The 24,632-nt window shown below is 43.1% G+C and overlaps 1 protein-coding gene across 2 annotated transcripts in view; it reads left to right on the plus strand.

The window, feature by feature from the left end:
- pav (kinesin family member pavarotti) overlaps positions 1–24,632 on the plus strand; it is a 42,597-nt gene that overhangs the window by 1,688 nt on the left and 16,277 nt on the right. For both annotated transcript variants that reach the window (XR_012894956.1, XM_037423388.2), the window contains exons 3-16: positions 3,902–4,007; positions 5,317–5,453; positions 5,805–5,917; positions 6,532–6,699; positions 7,689–7,923; positions 12,409–12,511; positions 15,442–15,521; positions 15,792–15,911; positions 16,853–16,985; positions 18,858–18,940; positions 19,591–19,693; positions 20,164–20,222; positions 22,824–22,973; positions 24,336–24,446. Coding sequence is in view for 1 of the 2 variants with exons in the window: in XM_037423388.2 (XP_037279285.2) it covers positions 3,902–4,007; positions 5,317–5,453; positions 5,805–5,917; positions 6,532–6,699; positions 7,689–7,923; positions 12,409–12,511; positions 15,442–15,521; positions 15,792–15,911; positions 16,853–16,985; positions 18,858–18,940; positions 19,591–19,693; positions 20,164–20,222; positions 22,824–22,973; positions 24,336–24,446 (1,701 nt within the window). In the remaining variant the exon portion in view is untranslated. The remainder of the gene's footprint in view (positions 1–3,901; positions 4,008–5,316; positions 5,454–5,804; positions 5,918–6,531; positions 6,700–7,688; positions 7,924–12,408; positions 12,512–15,441; positions 15,522–15,791; positions 15,912–16,852; positions 16,986–18,857; positions 18,941–19,590; positions 19,694–20,163; positions 20,223–22,823; positions 22,974–24,335; positions 24,447–24,632) is intronic.

Below are 24,632 nucleotides of genomic sequence, written 5' to 3' on the forward strand. Positions count from 1 at the left end.
AATATGGCGCACTCTGTCGTTAGAGATCACTGCGAGAGGCCATAACTTGTCATTGCGCGTGCGCGCAATCACGCTGAAAAAGCCGCACATTCGAAGAAAAAAATATAAAAAAGTGCTCAAGGTCATGAGGTGTGCGTAACATAGTTTTTTGCCCCTGCCATCCCTCCCTGCTGTTTTACATAATTTAATTTATATATTTATTTAATTACATAGCTGCTGCCTGTCTAAACTTCGTTCATAATAAGCAGCTTGTTTTGTGCTTTAAAAACAGCTTATTAAAAAATTTGAAGTCATTGCAAAAAACTGGAAACTTGAAAAGGTGCACAGTACAGACGGAACCACATTTGTCTAGAGTAGTAAAGAGCGTGGCTGTAGACACTGGTTTGTTGGCAGCTGATACCCCGTGCTACGCACAAACTTTTATTCATGCTTTAATTATACCACAAGGACCGAGCATGTTGTATGACTGTGTTAGGTATCATTACGGCATTGGTCTATGCATACTGCAGAAAACTGCAGCTGGCGGGGCGGTCCAGACAAGTATGATTCAGTCTGTACGGAAATGAAGCACAAGTAAAATATCCTATGCTCAATGCCAATCAAATTATTTGATTTTTATCTGTGCTGTGCCTTGGGTCCCATTTGGGTTGTGATCATTTTCTGTACCCATCTGAAAGCACCTGCTTGGACCTTGTGAGATGTTCCTCTCTGCAATAGACCTCTCCCTGTTTGCAAACAGTGTGACGTCACTGCGGGCACCCCGCCCACCATACCCTCTTTCGAAGCAGGTGCTGGTTGGCAAGAAAGTTCCGCCGGCGCCTTCTTTCTGCATGGCAAAGCTGCGTGTCTGCATTCCTTCGACAGAAATTTCTAGATCGCCATGTTCTAAAGTCACAGCTTTTAAAAAAAGGGGTCGCCGAAGGTTCACTGCTCGTAGTGTAGAAGTTTGCTCGTCGTAGATGGATGGATGGAGAAACCGTAGAGTATGGAGAGACGTCACTAGCACGCAGTGGGCTTCACCCACGTAGATGACAGCCACAAAAAAATCTGATCTTTTTCAAAAGCGAACGTTTTCAATGCATTCGGTGACTGGCACTTTCAGAAATATTTGCATGGCATGGATGTAAACTTATTCAATTTCCATGGTGGCATGTGCAATGCAGTTTCAAACGAGGTACAGAATTGGCGGCGGCATGCTTTTGAGCTGCTGTGCGCGACGTCACGGATAATACTCTCACTCATTGAGCCAAAGTCTGATCGGAGAGAATGAAAAAAAAAAAAAAAGAAAGAAACTTCTTGCCGCGCGATAGGTTTAGGTTAACGTGTCTTCGTGAAAATTAAAGTGAAATTCTGCCACCACGATTCTCAATAACCCAGTGAAAATTCATCGGATGTAAAACCCGACTACTTAATAATATATAATATTATCTGGCACAATTATCTTGCTGCATTTGACACTTATAACGTGTTTTTGTACCTATATTGCTCCTTTAGCCTTGATACACAAACTTCTAATGCGCATTGTCACTTCACAAGGATCGAGCCGTAAAAGTACAAAGTGGATAAGAAATGAAAATCTCCGCTGGTTCGATTAACACGTATCAGGTATCCGAAGATACGATTTATAGCCGTGGTGAAGCGTATGTGCAGATTCGGCAACACTACAGCATACTTGTAGCTCATGCGTAGTCGTATATATCACCCGGAGATCATGCACTTCTATTTTTCTGCACACCGCGCATGTGCTGAAATGTACCCACTCGCGGGCGATCGCGTCAAATGCATTTTTACCTTGACCAAAATGTCAGATCGTGAAGTTTCATCAACAACCGGTTACTGCAACCGGCCCACAACGAATACCAGGGTTTTCGCAAACAGGACGCATCACGTTATTCACACTGCACACACGACGCACAATATTCCAAGTTTCACCGTCCGTATACAGGTGAACCAATATTGTCAATACCTTTCAACGCACACTAAATGCCGCAGTCAACACTGCGCATTTTCGAAGACGATGCCGCTGTTCCTCGCCCAGGCCGCCACGTGTGTTCACTACTCCGAGATAAACAGCCAGTCAGCGTGGCAAATATTTCACCAGGCACTTTACCACAGTACCTAGATGTTCTCTGACACATACCACAGCTAATGTTGCCACTGTGAGATAAAGACTAAGCTTTCAAAAAGAAACAAAAACTTATCCTAAGCACCGAGCGACTGCACCTTACTCAGCCACCGGCGGGAGTGTTTTGCCAACCACTGCCTTGCACGTGCACCGGTGACGTCACGCTGTGACGTACCCCAGTGGAGGTCTATTGGAAGTTGTTGAATGGAAGGAATAGGATGCATACAAGACGAACACAACGAGTAACTTGAACGAAGGTGTTAGTTCGTGTCATTTGTGTTTGTCTCGTATGTGCTTTGTTCCTTCCGTTGAACATGCACCAATTAGCCCAACAAAAAGTTGTAATGAAGGCTGCGTTCTAAAACATGAAAAGACAAACGTGGGTAGTTTCTAGAGATGTGAAAAGACAAATTTATTTATTAGTATTTTAAAATTTATTGAATACATTAGTCTCAACTATTCTTGCAATTGATGTAAGATGTTGACATTCTTTCATTCATTATATTAGCCTTAGAATCTAAATTGGAACATCTGGAACAAAGTTTCGGATTCTCTGCACATGCAGGATGCGAATGATGGTAATGTCTAGCTCTCCAAGGGATGTGTGGCCTGCAGCGCTATGAAAGCATGCATGTTTCATGCCTACGTTGGTTGAAATCAATCGTGTTTAGGTAAACTTTACACTTGATTTCCATTGCTGTTTGGAAATATGTATAAACAACTTTAAAAATTATTCATATTTGTAAAAAAGGGGCTATTTCATTTGAGAACCAAACTGAACTGGGTAATATTTAATTTCAAATTTTCTGGTATTCGCTCATATCTGAATGTTTTATAGCTTTCACTAAGTCGATAGGACGGCTAGGAGATGTATATTTTTAGCTTGTGTGTGTAGTTTGAAATATTTGCAATATTGCGCGAACATATCGGTGCTTTGATTTGGGCATGAAAATGAGCAACCTTAGATACTGTCTGCGTATATTTACACTTTAACAATGTGAAACATTGCCAATTTTTAAACTGAAATTTTATTGTGAAGATAACGCAAATGCAGATTTGTAAAGAATACTTGACTAATTTAATATTTCTCTCTTGAATTTCCTCAAAAAGCTGATTTTTTTTTTTTTTTTTCAAGTAGGGTTGCTTGGGTTTTTTCTCAACTTTCACAACAATCTTTTTCCATTTTCCATTTTGTTTCATTTGACGAATCTCGGTGTTGGTGCTTTGCTGGTTTGCACAGTAAACAAAAGGAAAAGCTGCTGTGGCACATGCACTCAATCATACAAAAAAAAAAAAAAACGGCTGTACGCATGTTTGAATGCTGCAACTCTGCAATTGCAGCGTCAATTTTGTGTTGCCACAATTGGTAACTGAAGTTACCAAAGCAAATGACAGTATCAAGTGTGCGAGCTGAAACATTCATCTTGTGATATTCAAGCAGAAGCTAGCTAAATGTAGTGCAATATCTATACTTTTAATAAAAGTACTCTGTTACGCTTCTTAGATAAATTGCTTCTAACATTTTTTGTTTCTTTCTTTATTTCCATTCAAATTGTCTAAGCCTCTGTGGCAGGGGTTTAAGGACTTGTGCCTGACATGTGGTCTCAATTTTGCAGGTCTTACAATCAAGGAGATCGCTAGTTTGTTAGCATCCTGCCCAACTGTCTTCATAGCAGCATTTGGGATGCAAATAATGCTCCCGAAATCTGCAGCGTGAACTGGTTATTTGGGATGTTGTGCACCCGTACATACATGCATTCTCCTCATTTCTTACAGTATCGGTACACATTCAAATATGTGTTTGACGCCATGGCCTCGCAGCAAGAGCTCTTTGAGCACGTTGGCCTGCCCTTGGTCAGTGATCTCCTTCATGGAAAACCAGGTAAGTCTTTCCTGTGCAGTAAGCTATTGAACTTACGAGATTGTGTTTTACAGTAAGCTCTTGATGGATTAGGCATTCTTACTGCAATGTTCACATTCTCATTTGCTTGCTTTTTTCTAATGTTACTGTCATGAGCTGCACTAAGGAAGCTTAGATGATAACCAATACAAACTCGTTGCTTCACTATGATTTTATCCAAGTGCCAGCATTTTGCAAATTCATTTACACAATATATTGTAGTGAATTAGAATGACTTTCTATCGCACATCACTACTTTCTTACACTTACCCTCATTGTCTTTATTGTTTTTGATTATCTGTTTTGAGCGCATAATAGTATTGTACACAAAGATTTCGGTACACGTACTGCACCCTGTGGTACTCTGATGCCACATTGTGGCAGCGCTGAGCAGCCTATTGCACTCTTCCACAGTGTGATGTAGTTTCGGGGCCAGAAAGGTGTAGGACTCTTTTTATGCCTTGGTAACTAGTGTTGGATTTGTTTAACCTTTTAGTATTGCGACCGGCATGTACAAGTACTGGAGATGACAGCCTCACGCCACTGAGAATCCGTCTGCTAAAAGTAATGTTGGCTCCAATTAAGTGCTCACGTTGAAATTACGGTGATTTGAAATGAACTGAAGACGGTGCAAATTAAAGTGTGTGCTCCACTTATCGCCAAGCTGTCTTGTTGCAATGCGTGAGCTCTTAACATCCATATAAAATAACTGCGATGCACTAGACATGGACACGGGAACACACAAGGATAGGTGCTGGTTGTCATCGAAGCTTTTATTGTGCTGGCACAAATGTATAGCTTATGAAAAGGGGAGATGAGGAGGAAGGGAGGGGGGTGAAAGGACAGTAGTTTCAAATTCACATGGTTCGTATTATAAAAGAACGAGTGCATACATCATCAAGATAGCCTGAGGAAGCACAGTTTCTTGTCGTAAAGGTTGACTAATGGAGCACTGACGCACTCAAAGCCGATGCGCGTCATTGTAAGAGTATGAAACCCTCACATAATGAATGTTAAAAGCAGGTTTACAACCTGATATTCTAGTCTTGCTTTTTGCGCATCTTCAACAGTTTAGGAAGCGCTCCAGCTGGGAAGTCACTGGGATCGGTGCTTGTGAGCAGTGCCTAAGGTAGATATTCTCTGGTCAAACAGTATGAGATTACTGTTCCGAGGGAGCGTATTATTGGGCTCTTCAAAACCAAGGAGCCATGTTTTGTTGTGCTGCTGCCTTATGTGTAATATCAAGCATAAGAATCTCTCTCGGTGTTCAAGTGAGTCTTTATTCTTTCAGGGCTCTTGTTCACTTATGGAATCACGTCATCTGGCAAGACGTACACCATGACGGGGCATCCGCAGGACGGAGGCATTCTGCCACGGTGCTTGGACGTTGTTTTTAACTCCATCGGAGAATACCAAGCTAGGAAATACGTACGTTTACCTTGCTGTTTACAGTGTGCAGTTTCGCAACTTTCATTTTTTTTTTTTTAATTTGTAGATGTTCTGTACCCTAGTGCTTTTCACATTCGTCATGCTATAATTATTCATACAGGAAAATGTTGTCGAACTAGTAACAACTGAAACATTTTACTGGCAGCCGTTTAATACTATGGTTTCAGAATCTTGTTACGGTCAAAAGGGTAGAGATTAAAATTGTTACTAAACTGATTTTTCTTCAGTAGAGAAATCTCATCAGCAATGCTGAGAGCATAGCTTTTGTTAAATTACCATGAGTTGCTGTGCACATGTTCTCAAACATCCTACACACGCTACCTTTTCCAGGTGTTCAAGCCAGACAAGCTGAATGGCTATGACACGCAGACAATGGCTGAGGCCCTGGCAGAGTACCAACAGGAGATCATGCCTCACACACCGAAGCCACCGAAAATAAGGAGGTGCGCAAGGCTTTTTTTTTTTCTTCTCTGCAGCAACTCGAAGAGAGTTTTCCCATACAAATGGAACAACAAACCAGTGTTATGCGCTTACAGTGTTCCCAGACTGAGTGGCTTAGTTTTCATAAATATAGCGTGACGCTCATTAGTATCACATAGTGCATAGTGGCATGTTTTGGATACAATAACCTGTCATGACTCCTAGCTCATTTGGGCCGGTTTTGAAAGGGATCCTTCTATCTCCACTAGTAAATATTTGTCTAAGCAGTGCATAGCCGCCTATGTAATGTGTACTACTGTGGAAAGAAAAAAAAAAAGGACATTGAGAAGTGTGTTGTGCAAAGAAAAGTCTATGGTGACAAGAATTGCTCACGTTTTAAACGTCCTGGCTGTGCAACACTGCATTGTTAGTCGGGTTCCAGCTTTTTCTCGTAACTCCTAAAGGCCTGTATTTTGCCGATTATGATTTGTCAGCAATGCACTGGATGATGAAAGAGGCTGCAGAGCCTGTGGCCACCTTCTCTATTGTTAAGAGTGGTAGAGTAGTGCAATGCCTCAAAGAAAGAAGCTGATTTACAGCATGACAATATTTAATGCTGCCTTATTTTTCATTTCAGGAGGGACGACGACGCAATGGACTGGTCTAGTCGTATGCATGAAACTGCCAAGGTGGACGACATCGACGCTGACATGGCATATGCAGTGTTTGTGTCGTACATTGAAATTTACAACAATTACGTGTATGACCTCCTGGAGGACAATCCGATTGACCCTCTCAAGACAAAGTAAGCTATAGTGAAGGCACTTCTCTTCTGCTATTAACAATTGAGAGGGAATGGAACAAAGGTTCATATTCTTTGTTGGGCACAACCTGTTGAAACCAACTGGCAGTGAAGCTAACAAAGGTATAGGGGGTCATCATTTGTAGTCTATCTGTAGGGTAGTAATCATGGTAAATATGTATAAGGAAATTAAAGTGGATCAAAACACAACTTGCTGTGGGTAGGCCTGCTACCTTCAGATGACATGTTTCATGCACTTCGAGCTACAGCGACAGTCATCCTCCTATCCACTCTCCGGGTGTTTCCATGCCTGCAAACCTGGGAGTGTTATCCAGCTCTGCTTGTAACCATGGCATAGCCCTAGGGCACATTTTAAGTTATTGAAACTGTGTGTGGGTGGATAAAAAGCGAGCAAAAGACACGTTGGGCTATAATAAGAAAAGATGTAACGGGCATTGGCTGGTATTATGTTATTGTTTATTCGTCACCATTTAAAAGCATATTTGTTTTCACATGAGCCTGTTGCAACAGCTTGCAAGGAGCCTGTTCTGTATCCATGTCGTAAATTCATAAATCAGATCTACGGTTGAGATAGCAGGCATGAATACTTGGATCGACAGCATTTCGTATTGTGTTTTTAAAAAAATCTTTCATTGTATTTATCAGCGGGCCATCTTGCTTTCGTCTGTATCCATTTTTGTGGTATGAAGTGGTTACGATGTTCGCCTGCTGGCCCAAAAGTCGCAGGTTCGGCCCCTGTTGTAGCTGTCGCATTTTCAAAGCAAAATGCTGGAAGCCCGTGTTGTGCGTGCGCATTGTCGTGCACATTAAACAATAGCGTATGGTAAAAGTTTTTCTAATCCTCCACTACGCTGTGTCTTATAACCGTATTGAACTTTCGCCACGTTAAGCCCCGCAGTTACTGCTCTCGTCAGTGTGTGCTTTAGGGTAGGCATAAAATGGTCAGTGAAGCCCTCCTTTGCTCTGTCCAGGCAGCTGCAGTCAAAGATGCTGCGAGAAGATTGCAAGCGCTCTGTCTACGCCTTTGGGGTGACTGAGGTTGAGGTCAAGAGTGCCGATGAGGCATTTGACGCTTGGTGCAGAGGACAGAAGCGCAAGCGCATTGCCCACACCGCCCTCAACGCGGAGTCGAGCAGGAGCCACAGCGTCTTCAACATCCGGCTCGTTCAGGCTCCCCTCGACGCTCAGGGCCTGGATGTAATACAGGCAAGTGTCGATTTACAGTGAATGCTATGGCAGCCAGGTGTTATCTGTATTATTGGGTGATTCTGCATCCTGCAAGGCGAGTGACCTGCGCAGCAAGACAATGACCAGTGCAGTCATTTGTTGCTGAGAGGTGATCTATTTCCACAAAGTGTCTTCTTGGGGCAAAGTGTCTGCGTCAAATGATACCTGAAAAGCAGCAAGTACTGTTCGTGATGGAGTTGCGTGCACCATCCAAGCATCACCATGCACAGGCACGCATATGTGTTGGATACTTTCTGTGACGCATAAAACCGGATTTGTGCACCTGTCAATAGTGATAACTAGAGAGCGTGCACTAGTATACCGTTGCAAATGCTGTTTGGATTTCGTTTCATGCTGATAGCACACAACTTACATTGTACGTTTTAGCATGATTCCTGGTAACGGGATGATTACGTGACTGTAAGTTTGCTGTTGATTATGAATTCAAAATTGGAATTGCGTAGTTGTGTACAAGAAAGCCAAATGCTATCTTTGTCTGAACTGAGCATACGGAGTGTGAAAGCAGAACTGCTGATTCCGATCACGCTGGGCTTCAATATGCCATAAAATTCCGAGTAAGCTCCCCACTCCCCCCCCCCAATGAGTCTAAATTGCCTGCTAATGCGAAGTGGCGGAGGAGGGGGGGAGGCTATCTAGGAACAGCACCAAAATTCAAGGTGGCGGCAAATTTTTCGCCAGAAAAGAAAAAAAATGCAGTGCACATGGATGCAACTTTACTACAGTGAACTTTCTTTAGGCCCAAGATTTATTGTAGTTTATGATCGCTTTCAAAACCGTCAAAAAACTCCTTTGAGTCGATTGTGAAAAAAAAAAAAAAAAAAACAAGTTGCAGCATTTCGCATAAAGTCGGCAGCGGTCTTCTGGCACGACAGCTCCAATATTGGCCAGTTTGCTGCGCAGGTCGCCGTCCTCAGAGCCATCGAATATGTTACTAATACCGCATTCCTTGAAGGACCGTGGCACTGTCTCCTCAGGTACACTGGCCCGTGCCTCGGCACCAAAATCGAGCGCACGGTGCTGTGGTGGCTTCTTTAAGTTTCCTTTCGGTGTTTGTGATTCTTCACTTATATACTGCTCCCACAAACGCCACAAGATGGACTTGAACAGCTTATTCCAATACATGTCTGCAGGCTTCAGGACGCTTGTGCACCTCGCAGGCGCGTAAAGCACGTTTGTGTCGTACGCCTCGAGGGCATTTTTAGTGGCTTGTCTTGTGGATGGGTGCCTGGTTTAACACCAGTAAGAGCCGCACAACATCAAAGTTTGGGCCCCAGACTCTCGAATGTCATTCTTGCATTTTCTCCAGTGTCATCCAGCCATACTTCGTGGCAGTGAGACGAACATTCGCTACGAATAGGAAAAAAGTCGGCATTGTAATAAAACGACAATGTGACCCCTCGTTCCCATCTAAAAGTAAAATTATTAAGTAATTAGTAAAAAGTAAATTAGGCTGGCAATGGTCCTGGCCGGAATTTTTCCGGTTTGCTCCTTGAAGATAATGAAAACCGAGAGCTTGTGGCCAGTGGCGCAAGCAGCTAGGCTGACCGTGAAGCCTCGCCGAGCACATCCAGTGCAATTCGTATGGTGCTTTCGCTGACCATGTTGTTCGTCCTGTTGGCGGGGTCGTCTATTCGCGCCATTGTCTGATCCATGTTGACCATGTTATATAAGGTGTAGCTGTTGCGCCGTTGCAGCGAGTTCGCCGAAAACCGCAAGGCACTTGCTGCTTTCAAAAGTTCCCCGGGCGTCTTCTCGCTCTCATTCGTAGTGTGGCGCGTTGCAACAGGGAATCGCTGTTTCCAGCGATTTATGCAATGGCTGGAGGCTATTAAATTTCCCAACTGCATGCTGTTGGCAATTTCGACGGCCTCTTCAGAAAGAATCCGGTTGCTGACGGCATGTCCTGCACTTCTTTTGCGCTCAAAGTACTCGAAGAGCACATCGTCCGCCTGTTCCCTGAACACTGATGCACTGTTCCATCGAAGTTTCCGTCGAAGTTTTGCCTTCCAATAACTCAGCTGCAGCAAATCATCGAAATTCTTCCATTCCCGTATCTGCTTCGGTCGAGCTTGAAGTGTGGAAACGTCTGGTGCACGTTCCTTCTGTTTTCTCGGTGCCATCGAATAACCTCGATTTTCTTCGCCACTGTGTAGGACTGCACAGGCATAGCTGATCTCTCACCGCAAACCGCAAACACAAAGCAACAAATAATGCTGAGCAATCGGGCTGTAGTGCAAAGCAGGATTGGATTGGGAGGGGGGGGGCTTGTACGGGTAGAGGCACTTGCTTGGAAATTTAAAGTAGTCGATTACATCACATTCTGCTTTCTTCAAAAAGTGTTGTAAGACCCTTTAAGGGGGGGGGGGGGGGGTCTTAAAGTAGCACAATATTGTAAAAAGTGCTGACTCTCAAAAATTGAAATTTGAGGTATTTATAGTCAAAAGTATGTTTTGGAAAAAAAAGTTAGTATTTATATATTGTATTTTATACAATTTCTTTTTGTAAAAGCTTAATATATGAAATCACAAATGTTTTTAAAACTGGAAACATAATTTTCTTTGAATTGTTATTTTTGTGAAGTGAATCTGCCTTACGGTAGTTTTGAGCAAGTTTATGTGAAGACATCTAAAACTTGGTACCATTCCTTTCCACAGCACTTGAACTACTGGCTAAAGTTTCTATTTTTCTCTCAACTTTGATAGAATTGTAACTATATGACAAATACCAGCTAATTACTAGAAGATCATTTTTTATTTCGCAAGATCAAAAATTATTTATGATCAAAGAAATAACCATTTTGACATCTAGTTCACTATAGCATGTGGGATGAACATTTTAGAGGAAACATGTAGTTTTGAACCGTAACTTTATTGGAAGTTACCACAATGACCCATAAGAAATTGTCTAATTACAATGTGGAAATTTGTCATTACTTTTTTTCTAGATGACATACTTGAAATCTGTTTGCAAATTTGAAATGTCCATTCAATGGTACACATGCATGCTAATTTTCATGGAAGTAGGAAAATAAATAAAAAAGTTTTCTTAAAACCCGCATTTCCCCTTAATTAAAAAGAAATTCAAAGCACACAAGATGGCTATTGTTGTAGGGCAAGATAAGGTTTAATGTGTGTAATTTTCTTTAAAGTTGCAGTGATAGTGCGCCATTGTTTAGAAAGCACTACTATCAGCTGCAGGAAGATATGCATGCATAGATTTGTAAGCTTGTAAAGCTTTTTTCATCTGAACCCTGTTATCAATGTTAATAATTATAGTTTGATTGATGGAATGCAAGGGGGTGCATTCTTAAATTTCTACACCTCACTGGAGGTGGGTATTCTAATGTTGCTATCATTAGTGTTTGAATACAGGCACACCATAACCTGTCGTTTCACACTGGTCTGATACCAAAGGTGATTATTAAGCATGTTGTAGGGGTGCGAACACCCCCTATAAAGTCGTTTGCACCTCGTGGCATGTGTGTTTTGCGCTTAGGCCGCATTGCGGGTTCACAACTATTGTATGGTAGGTGGCATTGCACTCCCGAGCGTTTGTACCACCACTGTCATTATCAGAACGGTGGCGCTGGCAGTGATTCCTGGTGGCAAGCCTTGGTAGTGGCACGGGAGATATGAGCGGGTCTTTTTAGCGTGTGGAGGTTGGTGCGAACGGTTGTCTTTCGCGTGGGCCCCCGGTGCACGGCACCGCGGGTTTTCCGCCGGGGGTCCTCGTGGTGAGTCATGCACTGGCGAAGCCACCTTCTTAGTGTTCTTGTGTTTGTTATGTTGTTGAGGGTTATGTAATTTTGTGTAAGGCTGTTATAGGGGGTTGATCACAATTTATGTATAATTCGGCTGATATCGTCGTTCTGAAAGCAGTTAATAAATGTGTGTTGTTTGGTTCATTTCGACCGCCTCTACTGTGTCCGTTCACTCCAAGAGCATGGCGCTCTCAACATCGAGACCCCACAATGTCTAGGTAAAATAAGTAGAATTCGTGAGGGTTATGACTTCTCTTTTCCATACTTGGGTGATGTTTACTAGTTGTCGCATTCTTGAGACAAGATGTGGTGTAGCGAAAAGTAGGGAAGCTAAACTACTGTTGCAGCTTGTACCTAGCAAACCATGGAATGCCTGCAGTCAGTGACGGAACCGAGCATAATTGTCACTGGTCAAAAACTGATATAGGAGGATCAAAAGTATACGTAGTTCTTTTTTTTTTTTTTTTCAGAATAGACCGCAGTTTGCTTATGCGGCACTCAGATTATAGACTAGGTTATTCTGCTATAGATGATAATGAAACCAACAATAACATTTAAAAAAGTTTCCGATGTATGAATGCATATCTCGCACAGAGCGAACAACTGTCACAGCTTTTAGACTGTGGATAACTGTCACACTGTAGAAAGAAAATTAAATAGGTGTTTGTACGTTCTTTGTACAGGACAAGAATGCATTGATCATCAGCCAGCTTTCGCTTGTTGATCTTGCTGGCAGCGAACGCACGGACAGAACTGGCAACACAGGTCACAGGCTAAGGGAAGCAGGTGAGCTTGGTCCTTTACACTTGTAACTACAGCTTACACTTCACGGCCAGTAAGCGTGATGCCGAGTGTTCAACTCCCAACCACTACATTACACTAGTGGCAAGATGCGAAGGTGTTCGCACAGTCAAACTCCACTTCAACAAACTTCGCTGCAACGAAATTTCCGCTTCAACTAACGTTTCTCGATTCTCCTCTCGCATCACATAGGCTCTAATGTATTAAAACTTCCTCCACAACAAACTTTATTATTCTCCCGGTTCAACAAAATTTGCCCAGAACTCGAGTTACTCGACCAGCCACGAATTGAATCACGCTAAAGAGTAAATTGAAGTGACAACACTTTTTAATTTGAGAACTGCACGAAAAAAATACTCACGACAGCGGCTGTCTTTTCTTTTTTTTTCTTTCTCGCAATATTTCTAACAGGAAATTCTTATTAGGTAGCCTGAATTCACTCTACATAAAGCATTTTCTTGGTTATCTGACCGCTAAAACTATTGTAAATGCACCAAAGTTGACCTAAGTCCACGTAACCCACCAGATGCTGCAAAACCATCACACGATGGGGGGTGCCATCGTTTGTGGTTGATGACGATAATGTGCAGCATTTGGTGAAGCATAGAGTTATGTCGTGAACCTGCGAGCTTGGCCAGCCGAAATTGAGCCGAATCCATACGTTGGAAATTGGCTGCTGGCTACTTTTTTTTCCCCTTTTTCTCTCCCACGTGTTCTGTGGTGTTGGCAGTGTCAGTCCTGATTAGTTCCCGCCTTGTGCCCGTCTCGTGCTTCATGTCGTTAGCTCAGTAGATCAGTAGTCCGGCACCATGTTAGCTGCGACCTGCGTATTTTTTTTTCTCGGTCTACGGCAGCGAGGGCTTATGCAGTGCCACAGAGAAAGAAACGGGAGTTTCTTCCGCTAGAGCAGATGGCGGAAATAAATGCCGGGGCAGCAGCAGGACGAAAAAAGGCATGTATAGTCAAGGAATACGGTATCTCGCTGAGCTAGCTGTCGATAATACTGAAGTTCGAAGTGAGCATTCTAAATGCGCTAGCGTCAGGCACGTCTGCCCAACGGAAGAAGGTGACCCAGCCAGCCCATGAAGAACTTGACAAGGCAGTGTTTGCCTGGTTTGGCGAAACGAGAGCTAAGATGATGCCGAGTAGCGGTAGCCTAATTCAGCAGAAAGCACTGAAGTACGCCTGCATTTTAAGCATCAACGAAAACTTCTAGGCAAGTGCCAGGTGGCTCAACCGATTTAAGGAGCATCATGAGATTGTCGGAAAGGTGCTGTAGAGCGAGTTTGCTTCTGCAGACTGCGGCAGTGCGTCATCGTGGATCGCGTCAAATGCTGCTGACATCGAGAAGTACGCTGCATCAGACTTGTACAATGTGGACGAGACCGGGCTCTTCTATGAAATGCTACCAGCAAATACGCTTGACTTCAAAGGTAAACAGTGCCACGGAAGCAAGCAGAGCAAAAAGTGAGGCACAGTGTTGCTCTGTGCAAATATGGACAGGTTCGACAAACTGCCCCTTCTCGTTATTGGATTGGCAAGAGCGCCAAACCCATACCGCGGTGCTTCAAGAGCACGAAAAACCTGCCAGTGAAGTACGTTGCCAATAGCCGTTCATGGATGACGAGGGCTATTTTTACCGACTGGATTGTTGCATTTGACGACACGAAAAAGCAAGATCGCAGTGTTTCCTTGCTGCTGGATAATTGCTCAGCACATCGCCTGGACAGCGTCAAGCTGACGAACGTTGCGGCGAAGTTTTTTCCACCAAACTGCACGTTGCTGATTCAGTCTTTAGATCAAGGCGTCACAACAGCTTAAAGCACGCATACCGATCAAGGCTTCTTCGGTGAATTCTGTTGAACACAGAGCATGTCCACAACACCAAAGTCGACTTGTTCATTGCTGTGCAAATGTTGGCTGCTGCATGGATGTTGATACAGCATGACATTGTTAAAAACTGTTTTGCATACTCAGGGTTTCAGCCCAAAGAGATGAACTTGGCCAGCACAAGTGACAACACATAAGTTGCCAACAACGTTAGACCGGGGCAAGACGCGGAAACTGCCACAGCATGAGCAGCTTTCAAGAATGCCCGAGAGTCTTGAACTGAGCGATTACTTTAATGCCGGCGTTGACATAATCGTGTACGAGCCGAGTGATGCAGAGATCCCCAGCAGTGCTTGTGCAGTTACTGCGACTGCCGACTCATCGGTCAACAACGAAGTTGCGGGTGGTGTTCTGGCGATCCCGAAACCACTGACAGCGTCACAGGTCATGGGCTCTTTAGATATCTTGCATCATTTCCTTGGCACCCATGACGACAATGTCCCCATGCAGCTCCTCACAGAATGTGAACAGCGCATTCTGTGAGGAGAGTGCACTGCTCACATTCTGTGAGCTCACTTATTCTCGACTCGCGTGAAAACGCAAGGAATCAAAAGTGATTTTTTCAAGCTTTCAAACAAACTGCTGCCTTAAGTGTCGTGCATATTTTTTTTTATTTTTATTTACCACTTTTTTCACGACAATGAAATTTTCGCAATCTCCGTGAATTTCATTGTAGCGGAGTGTGAATGTATACATGTTCAGTATTTTCCAGAATGCCAACATGCCATCAAATCGATTGCGTGCGCTTCTCTTATGGTTTAAAGTAAAGAAGTAAGAGATATATTATTACATTGGACCTTCTGCACAATATAGAAATTGAATACTCGTTCAATTTTACGGCCAGGATATACTGTCAATTTTAGGCTTCAATTAAACAGGAAAAAAGTTAACGAATGTTGTGTACACAGAGGGGCAGTTTATTTATTTGACAATTTTCTTTATCTCGCAGCTTCTAGTGTAGATATTAGCAATGCTAAAATATAAAGTCTTTAGTCTGGACAAATTTTCTCTCTTTTTCTTTTCAGGAAACATCAACAATTCCCTCATGGTCTTGCGCACATGCATTGAAATCCTGCGGGAAAACCAGACCACTGGGTCGAACAAGGTGACGTCTGTCTTCTTGATGCTTCCTAGCTAAAGCTCTGTAACAATCAACATTGTTTTTTGGAACTGTATGGTGCGTTAATTTAATGGCTTGGAAAAATATTGCCAACAGTTCATAGGCCACGAACTCATACAAATATAACAAGCCCATCGAAGCTTCTGTTTTTCTAGGCAATGCTTTCTGACTAGCATCCACCATATAGTGTGCACTTAAGCGAGAAATATTGTAGCCCCAGGGTTGTCCTATAAGTTTCTTTACCAATGATTTCAGATGGTGCCCTACAGAGACACAAAGATTACCCATCTCTTCAAGAACTTCTTCGATGGTGAAGGCAAAGTTAGGATGATCGTCTGCCTGAACCCACGGCCAGACGACTACGACGAGACCTTTGTGAGTCTTGGGCCTGCTACAGACGGCTACGAAATTTTAAGGGAAACAAAATTGGCCAAAGATGACTTTTTTGTCAAGTGTGGGACACAAAACTGCAAAAGCAAGTTTTAGTATTTAGCTATTTATCTATACTTAGTACAGTTAGTAGCTTTAGGCACCTAAACAACAGTCACTAAACGAGCTGTGCATTACATGAGCAGAAGTAGGCATCTATTGTAGAACACTGATTCAGTAAAATAGTGCGACTGCCCCGCCGCGGTGGTCTAGTGGCTAAGGTACTCGGCTGCTGACCCGCAGGGCGCGGGTTCGAATCCCGGCTCCGGCGGCTGCATTTCCGATGGAGGCGGAAATGTTGTAGGCCCGTGTGCTCAGATTTGGGTGCACGTTAAAGAACCCCAGGTGGTCTAAATTTCCGGAGCCCTCCACTACGGCGTCTCTCATAATCATATAGTGGTTTTGGGACGTTAAACCCCACATATCTATCAATCAAAATAGTGCGACTGAGGGTACTGCTGCTAGTGTTCAGTAATTAATGTATAATTGTACGTATTTCCATATAAGATAAAAGCACTTTGGAAGTACTGTATGTTCTTAACCATTTTAGTTTTGGGTGTGTCATTCTTTTTCTCTTTTCGTAGGACTTAATTTTGCTGCTGAACGTGAGGTCGTGGGTTTTATTCTTGGCTTTTGTGACTGCTTGGATAAAAATGAGTTCTAGGAATATTTGTGTACTTGAAATTAATAAATTCCTCCTCTGTGGCAGTCATCGTAGCCCTTCTTTGCTTCAATAAGTTAAACTTTCTGTATTCTGGGTGGAGGGACAAGTAGCATTGAACATTGATCTCCTTTGGCTGGTTAGCAGTGCGAGAAGTTACCAGCAGCACTGGAGTCACGCTTTAAGAAAAAGCTCGAGAATGTTCATTTTGATTTTTGTTTTCCAGCACGTGATGAAATTTGCGGAGATGGCTCAGGAGGTCCTTGTTCCGTGCGCCTCTCCGGCGACACCAGCAGCAGTGCAAAATCTCCGTACCGGTCGCAGACGGCCCATCTTGCCACGTACAGCGAAGTTTGGCGGTGAGCTAAGCCTTTGTTTCTTCATGCACACTTCAAAACTCTGTCACTGTTTAAAGCGCTGTCAAAAAGTGCTGTGCTGTCAAAAAGTGCAAAAAGTGTTTAAAGTGCTGTCACTGTTTAAAGCGATAGCAAGTAGGAATGCTACAGAGGGCCTCACTTAAGCAGTAAGCTTGCTGTCACAGTAGCCAAAGACAGCAACTGATTTCTGTTTAGTGTGAGCTCTGTCCTGATATTCCTGCAGCAGGTTACTAAGGCATCATGACTGTTGAGAGTAAATAGCTTAGCCTACTTAGCTGTTTTATTTTTCTTAACTTTCTTTTTCTTTTTAATGTATTACCCGATTATTTTCAAACAAACCGTAGATTCATCCTAGTGACACAAGTGGAACTGCTGTGCCATGTGCGCCACACTGTATCAATTTGCATCTGTTGGGCCATCCTTGCGTCATCAATATCGTCAGATGTGCTCTTCGTGGCGTTAATACCATCGCAAAACAATCAGTTTCCCTGCTGCACACTAACTGTGATAGGCTAGCTGCTATCTCTGTCAATCTCGTGTAAACGCTGGCGGGAGGGATTATGGCCGCTATAGGAGCGAAGTGGTTTTCATTTCGTCATCTTAGCGCGAAGTGAATGGGCTGTTTTCTGACGTCTGCCGCGATAGCGCACCCTAGCGACCTCGTTCTCAGTTGCTGCTCCAGTGATGCAGTCCTCCCTCGTGCCCCCAACCTCCACCCCTTCTTCAACGCTTCGCCTGACAAGACAACCAGGGCGCGCTTCCTCTCTGCTAGAGGAGCCATCGGCTGTCTAGCATGTGGGGCAATGTTACACCCTTTGTGCAACAGAGATGGCCAGCTCGTGTTATCACTGCTTCATCTGTGTTTCTCCACGGCGATTGCATGCTTTTACTTGCGCGTAGAACGCATAATGCGCAGGTGATGTTGTCAATTTGGGTTTGATGCGGAGCATGAGCGATAGTGAAAACCCGCCGAGAGTGTCCATACAATTGCTATCACAATAAGAATAAACATTTCAGTTCTATCATCTTATTTGTAGATTTCAGCAGTTCTGCTTTGCCAATGTGAGCATTGAAAAAAATTTTCTCTGATGTGTGTAGTCAGGTTTAGCTCTGCAGTGCGTTGCTTATCGCTATTTCCCTCTTAGTTTTTATGATGGCTGTAGTGGTTAAATGACATGAGTGCTAGCTTTTTATTTTTTTAGGGTCTCATTGGGCTCAGAATGAAAGTAACATTTATTAGATTGTTTCTAGTCTTCAGTTGTTCATGACAGCTTCTGTTTTACTAACAGGGACATTTTCATTTGTCAAAGGTCAAGTAATGACTAGCTATACAAAGGATCACTTATTTTTTTCTTAGAATCCCTCTGTCAGCTGTGATGTTGGAATGATAGCAACGCACACACACCACATTGTGTGTGTTAATTTGTTGCAGGTCTGGTTGGTTCATCAGTGTTCACTGTCACGTAAAAACCACTGGAATTATTGTTTCCTGGAAATTAAAAAAAAAAAAATCTGTTGACATCAGTGTCTGGCCCAAAAGCCAGCTTGTATTGCTCCAAAATACATCTTTTTGGGCTCCAAAATTGCTCTGAAACTTCTTTATTGCTTCATTGTCCAAAGCTGCTTCAAAAGACTGAAGCCGGCTGCTACCCCTGTAGTGAGATTTTTCTCTACAGAATTTGCGTATGTACCAGAATAAAAGATACTCCGAAACTTGCTATATTTCAGGTTTCAGCATAATATGCAAGAAACTAGTTTAGCATTAATTTTTTACCAACTGTCAGTTTTCGAGCTAATTTGGTATCGCTCTCTTCAAACAGATTGTTTTTCTCACCCTGTTTTACACCTTTGCAGGCAGCCTAAAAGAGCTTTCCACGTTGCCACCACCAGAGATCCCGAGGGAAGTAATCTGTGTGCAGGAGCTGCAGAACTACTTGGTATGTCCTTTTTTATTTTTCTTTATTGTTTCAATATCTGTGTAGATGCATTCGTTGAATTAGAGCTGACATGGAACAGTGCTTATTAAATTATTGCTCTCTGGTGCTCCACCCTTTGTTTTAAAAATACAGGACTTGCAAGCCTGGACCCAAGGTAGAACTCAAGACACCACAAATGACTAACTTAATTTTGTGGCAATGCCACAAAGTTGAGTTGTTTGTCAGCATTCGTGGGATCTTGATTTGTCTATTGTGCCCAAGTTCCTATGCCCTGTCTCTTTAACATGAATACTACCAACTAGTTCAGCTCTGTTATCCTGAACTCCAACCTACTACTTCATTCCCAGTAAGAAAAACTTCTGTTTGGAAATTGCTCTCTCACAATTACAAAATCGCCAAATTTGGTATGAGAAGACACTTGCTAAGCAAAAAAAATCTCAAAAAGGAACATCAACGTGCAATTGTTAACATCATAATTCCATAATTGCCATATTCAAACGCGCTCATACTGCTATCAGAAATTGAATTGGCCTGCTTCCTATGTACTAGGATAACATTAATCTTCAATCACATGCGGTGTTGCTAAGAAACTGCTTTGGTCTTTATTTGTAATGGCTGCAACTCTGATCCTTATTTCCTTAACTGCGCAGCTCAGCGATCCCTCAGACGGTGAAGTCCTCAAGCGTATGGACGAATGGCTTACCCAGAAGATCATATTCAAGAAGGATGTCAAAGCAAACAACATGGCCCAGGGTAAATTAAAAGCTTCAATTTCTTCGTATAAGTTGTGCCCATCTGTCAGGTATAAACAGATATTTCTGAATGCTATACATAAGAATGCTAGATGCCTGGCGTTTGGCGTGGCTTCGTGGTCTGGTGCACAAAAAAACTGTAGGCATGCAAAGTCTCGAATCGCAATATAAATAACATAGTCAACTGAGAGCGTCAAAGTAATTTAACGAGTGTTTGTCCTTGGTGTTTCCTAGGGGCAACTTTTTACTCTGTGTTTTGACTTTAATCTTGAACACTGAACAGAAGGGCTTGCAAGGTAACACCACTGTACTTTCCAGCGACTGGCATTAACTTTATTCAGTCGGATAAAAACAATTGAAATAAATATTTCTTCAGTCATTAATTTAAACTTGTGTAGACTTTCATGTGACGCAGGTACCACCTAGTGATTAGAATCTCAGCGAGGTTTTATTTATTTTTTACTTTTTCAGCTGAGGACCTCAGGAGGCAGATCATGCAAATGGAAGCAGAGAACGGCGTCTTGAAAGAGGTACGGGAACTATAAAACGACAATAACATTTCATTATCGTGGCTTTGAACATAATTAATGTTTAAATTTGATGAGCATTGAAATCAATGTTAGAACGAATTTTAAATGTGACTTGTGTAACCCCTAGTTCACACTGAAGCATCCGCTTTCTACAACGACCGAATTCTCCTGCCGCCGAAATGCAGAGTCGGTCGCATTTCGCACGCCCCGCGGCGCCGAATATGCCATCTACCACGGGGCGAACACGGGATGAATGCGCTGTCACCCAGTTGTTGTCACGGCTCGCAAATGCCACTAGGCTATCCGGTGGTCTACTCTTCAATGATTCTCATACGCAGAAGCAAGAAGAAGCAGTACTGCTTACTTTTCTGGCAAGTCGCTGTCTTGTAATGCATGAAGAGCATAAAAAGTCGCCTACGCCAGCGGCGCTGGTGGTCTCGTCTTGCCTTGCAAGACCGCGACAAGCTCGGGCGCACCAACGACAAGCTCGGTAATAGGGGCGTGATGTAGGCACAGAGTGGGTTAACCTCCCGTTGGTTGCAACATTCAGTTATGTGCACTGCAACATGACAAGTGAGCAGGGCGTGGCCATCATTTTTCAAAACTGGTTGGTCCGCGGTGACCGATTCAGCGGCAAACGCCGCGAAAGTCAGTCTGAGAGCGATCGGCGCGGCGAGTGCCCTTTCGGCGGCCGGAATGCTCGGTGTGAACGTGCCCTAAGAGCTGGTAGAATCTAGTGAAACCAACGTACAATGAAGCTAAGGTAGGAAAAGGGGACATTAGGTGCGTTTTCTTTAACATGGTAAAATAATTATTACATAAAATGCAATGAGAAATAACCTTGCCACAGGTGGGATGGTACCTACAACCTTCAAATAGTAATTGGCGGAGCATTGGACACGTTATACGAAAGTTGTAGTTTTGGTCCCTAGCTGCATCGAACTATTTTCTTCATCCACTTCAATTTTTTAAAATATTGTCGTAATTACTATGCGACAGCGAAAATAAATCAACTTAGTAACGTATTCTATAACTTCTTCAGCCTAATTCTCTGTTGGTTTCATTAGGCTGTGTCTAAAAAAAAGAAAATTGAGCTTCTAACCAATCTCCCCCCTTTCTTTCGTTCATTTGTCAAGGGTGGGTAAGTGTTGTTCACTCACCTGTTGTAAAAGAGCAGAAACATTTTTGTTTGCATTGCAGTACAGCCCTATTCATGATTTAGTGCTAATTATAGGCGAGGGCGCTGTAGCAGAGGCATGGGAGTCATCGGGGCAGAGCGTGCTTTGCACGGTGACTGTTGTCGTGGTTGACACTCGTTATCTCTCTCGTAATTCGGTGGCAGGTGAAAAGTCTGGGTGAGCCAAGATTGCTGATCACTCTTTTCACTCTGCTTTGTGAAAGGAAATGTGTGTGCGTACAGCGCATAAAGCCATGAAAAGAAATTTATGCTGGTTGATCGGTGAAATAGACAGCTGAAGTTAAATTTATCAATCCAGTGATGGCACCTGGTTCTACATGGCTTTTGTGATGGCTGCTCTACAACGTGGATTAACCAGAGGTGGATTTTTTTTTTATCAGGGGCATTTGTTCCGACGTGCATTGCAAGGCCTGTGGTGTTATTGAAGGAATGGCCCACTGCATTAGTCAATTGTAGGTTGCTAAAATAGGTACTATTCGCACAAGTGCGTGAGGGAGAGAATATTGCAGCAAGAAGTTGGCAGATTTAAGGCGGACTATAAAATGCCTGATTAATCTCTCCATTTGTCTTGTTTTTTTTGCCTCCTTAGCATCAGCTGTTTGGCCTCCTGGTTTTCACTTACTAGTACCTAACATTAGACGGCTGCACTAGTAAAGTTCTGGTGCATGGTTCAGTTTTTGTATCACTTGGGTGAATGTTTCAGTTGTGAAACTTCCTGAGGGGGCATACACATTTTCCTCTATAGCAACGTAGGTGTCTCCTTTCTGTCATTGTAACAACTAGTAGCTTGGGAAGCAAGTCCAGCAAATGCAGCTTCTTCGAATGCAGCCACGTGCACCAGCTTCACAATGAGCATCCTTTGCCCTGTCAACTTTTGTGAAATCTGGTTAATTGATCACATCGTCCCTTGTTTCTTCTACCATATACAAGCTTGGCACTTTCACACACTTCTCGTGCCCAGATCACGGTCTAGCTGAACTAGTTCATTGTGCAATATATCAATTTTTTCTGTCTAGAATGATTGGCGCAGACCCATATGTTTAATTTTTTTTCTTTTTCATGCATAAGTATACAGCACCCTCCAACTGCTATACTGCAAGGAAAATTGGCTTGAAGCTATAAAGAGACAACAACTTTCTTAGTTCAACTATTTAACGTTATACATAAAGAATATTGTTAAAAAAAGCACTTCTTTTGCTTATCTAATGTGCAAATTTCATGATTACTGGGAAACATTGGCAATTCGGGAATACTTTTCATCACATTTGAAAGGTGAAGGTGTAAATGTGTTATTGATGCCTCGCACCGCAAGCAGACACTACTTGTGGTGAGCTTAATCAGCCAAGTGCGCAATTTTGTTGCGTGCTGATGCCGTCACCTTTGCCATCTTCTTTTCTGGCCAGGAGCACAAGGTGCTGCGGATGGACCTCAAGGCGCGAGAGCAGCAGGTGATTTTGCTCGAGAAGAAGCTGTCCAACGCGGAGCAGTCTGTGCAGGCACTCAACCTAGAGCTGGAAGGCATGTTCCGCCAGAAGAAGACTGTGGAGAACATGGTCGGTGTACACTCTAACTTCGATATAACGAACACGGATATAATGAAATATTGGTTACAAGGGAGTAAATGAAGGATAGGGTAGCAATTCAGTGTTAAAAATTACTGTTATAACGAATTTTTGTATACAACGAACTCATTTTCGAGTAAGATGCAACTTCGATGTGATGAGGTTTGACTGTGTAGTTGCAATTTATCGCATCGAGAAAACATTGCTCGAGGTGCCTTGTGGAATGCCCGACCTCGTTCAACATCCTGTAAAGGCATTAGTGAGATCATGTGCCACATGTGTAATTGACATTAAATGCTTTTTTTTTTTTCATGCAGTGATTTGAAAAACTGTGTCCTTAAGAATTAATTTTTTAGTACGAAAAGGTCCCACTTCTTGATCACACCAGTTTTTGAAAACACTTGGTCTGCCTTGGTGGATCGGTGGGCTAGGGTGCTCGGCTGCTGACCCAAAGGTCGCGGGTTCGATCCCGGCCGCGGCGGTCACCAGATGATCGAAATTTCCAAAACCCTCTTCTACAGCGTCTGTCGCAATCATACCGTCGTTTTGGGGACGTAAAAGCTCGCACATTATTAATGAAAACACTTTTCAGTTAACTTCATTTGTACGTTGCGCTAGTACTGTGTGAATCCCACCTCCTAGGAAGGCCACACATGTGCTTTAAACCCTAGCGAAAATTCCGTACCAGTCATGTTTGCACTGTTTGCACCATGTCTCGTAGTGTTCGGTAAGTGAGTGGGAAGCCTTGTCTAGACGTTTCAGTTGTAGCATTTCGCTGCAGTGTTTGGTGTAACCACCAGGATTTGGCACTCTGTGGCATTTGTGCAATGCTAGGGTTGGCATGGACTGTCACTTCTCCTTTTTTTATCCTGTCTTTTTCATATGTTACTGCATGTACGAGTGTAATGAGAATATTTGATGGCCAAGTTCGTCAACACTTGTTGTGCGTGCCTTGTGAAGAGAAATGGACGCCGAGAGATGACGTGGTAAAAACACACCTGACGTTTATGACAGAACACGGAAAGAAAGCTAAAATAAAAGTACATAAACGCTGAGACTAAGCTAAATGAGGAAAATAATGATTCTCCTCATTCCTCATTAACTAAGAATAATGAGGAGAATAATGAGCCATGTCATGGCTGTTCGCAAAACCACACATATGCTAGGCTCGGTAAGCTGGCTTTAAAAAAAAGGTTTTAGTCGCTTTGAGTGGAAACTGTCAAGAACAGTAAAATATGGTTAAATACTCATTATGATACAATGCTGATCGGAATTGTGCCACTGGCAATGGTCTGCTTTGAGGTTGCACAGGTGATGTGACCAATGTTTCCGTCTCTTGTGAAACCTGTGCAGCTGGACGAGAAGCAGATGCAGCTGAACAAGGAGGCCATGCAGAAAGTCCAGATGCAACACCGTATGCAGGAGCAGATCCAGCTGGAGCGGGAGCGCATGAAGCGGGCCATGGTATGGTGCTTATTGTGCAGTCCTTTCTTTGTTGCTGCATCAGCTGTCACGGGAGGCAATGTGCAACTGCTTGTTGCTGGTTTTAACTTATCAATTTCCAAGATGTCTGCCCTGTTTTCATTTGTGCTGTTAGCCCTTTTTCACATGGTTGGCCATAGTAGCTAAGGCATCAAATCAATATAGGAG

This window comes from Rhipicephalus microplus, chromosome 4, assembly GCF_043290135.1.
Source record: "Rhipicephalus microplus isolate Deutch F79 chromosome 4, USDA_Rmic, whole genome shotgun sequence".
Lineage (NCBI taxonomy): Eukaryota > Metazoa > Arthropoda > Arachnida > Ixodida > Ixodidae > Rhipicephalus > Rhipicephalus microplus.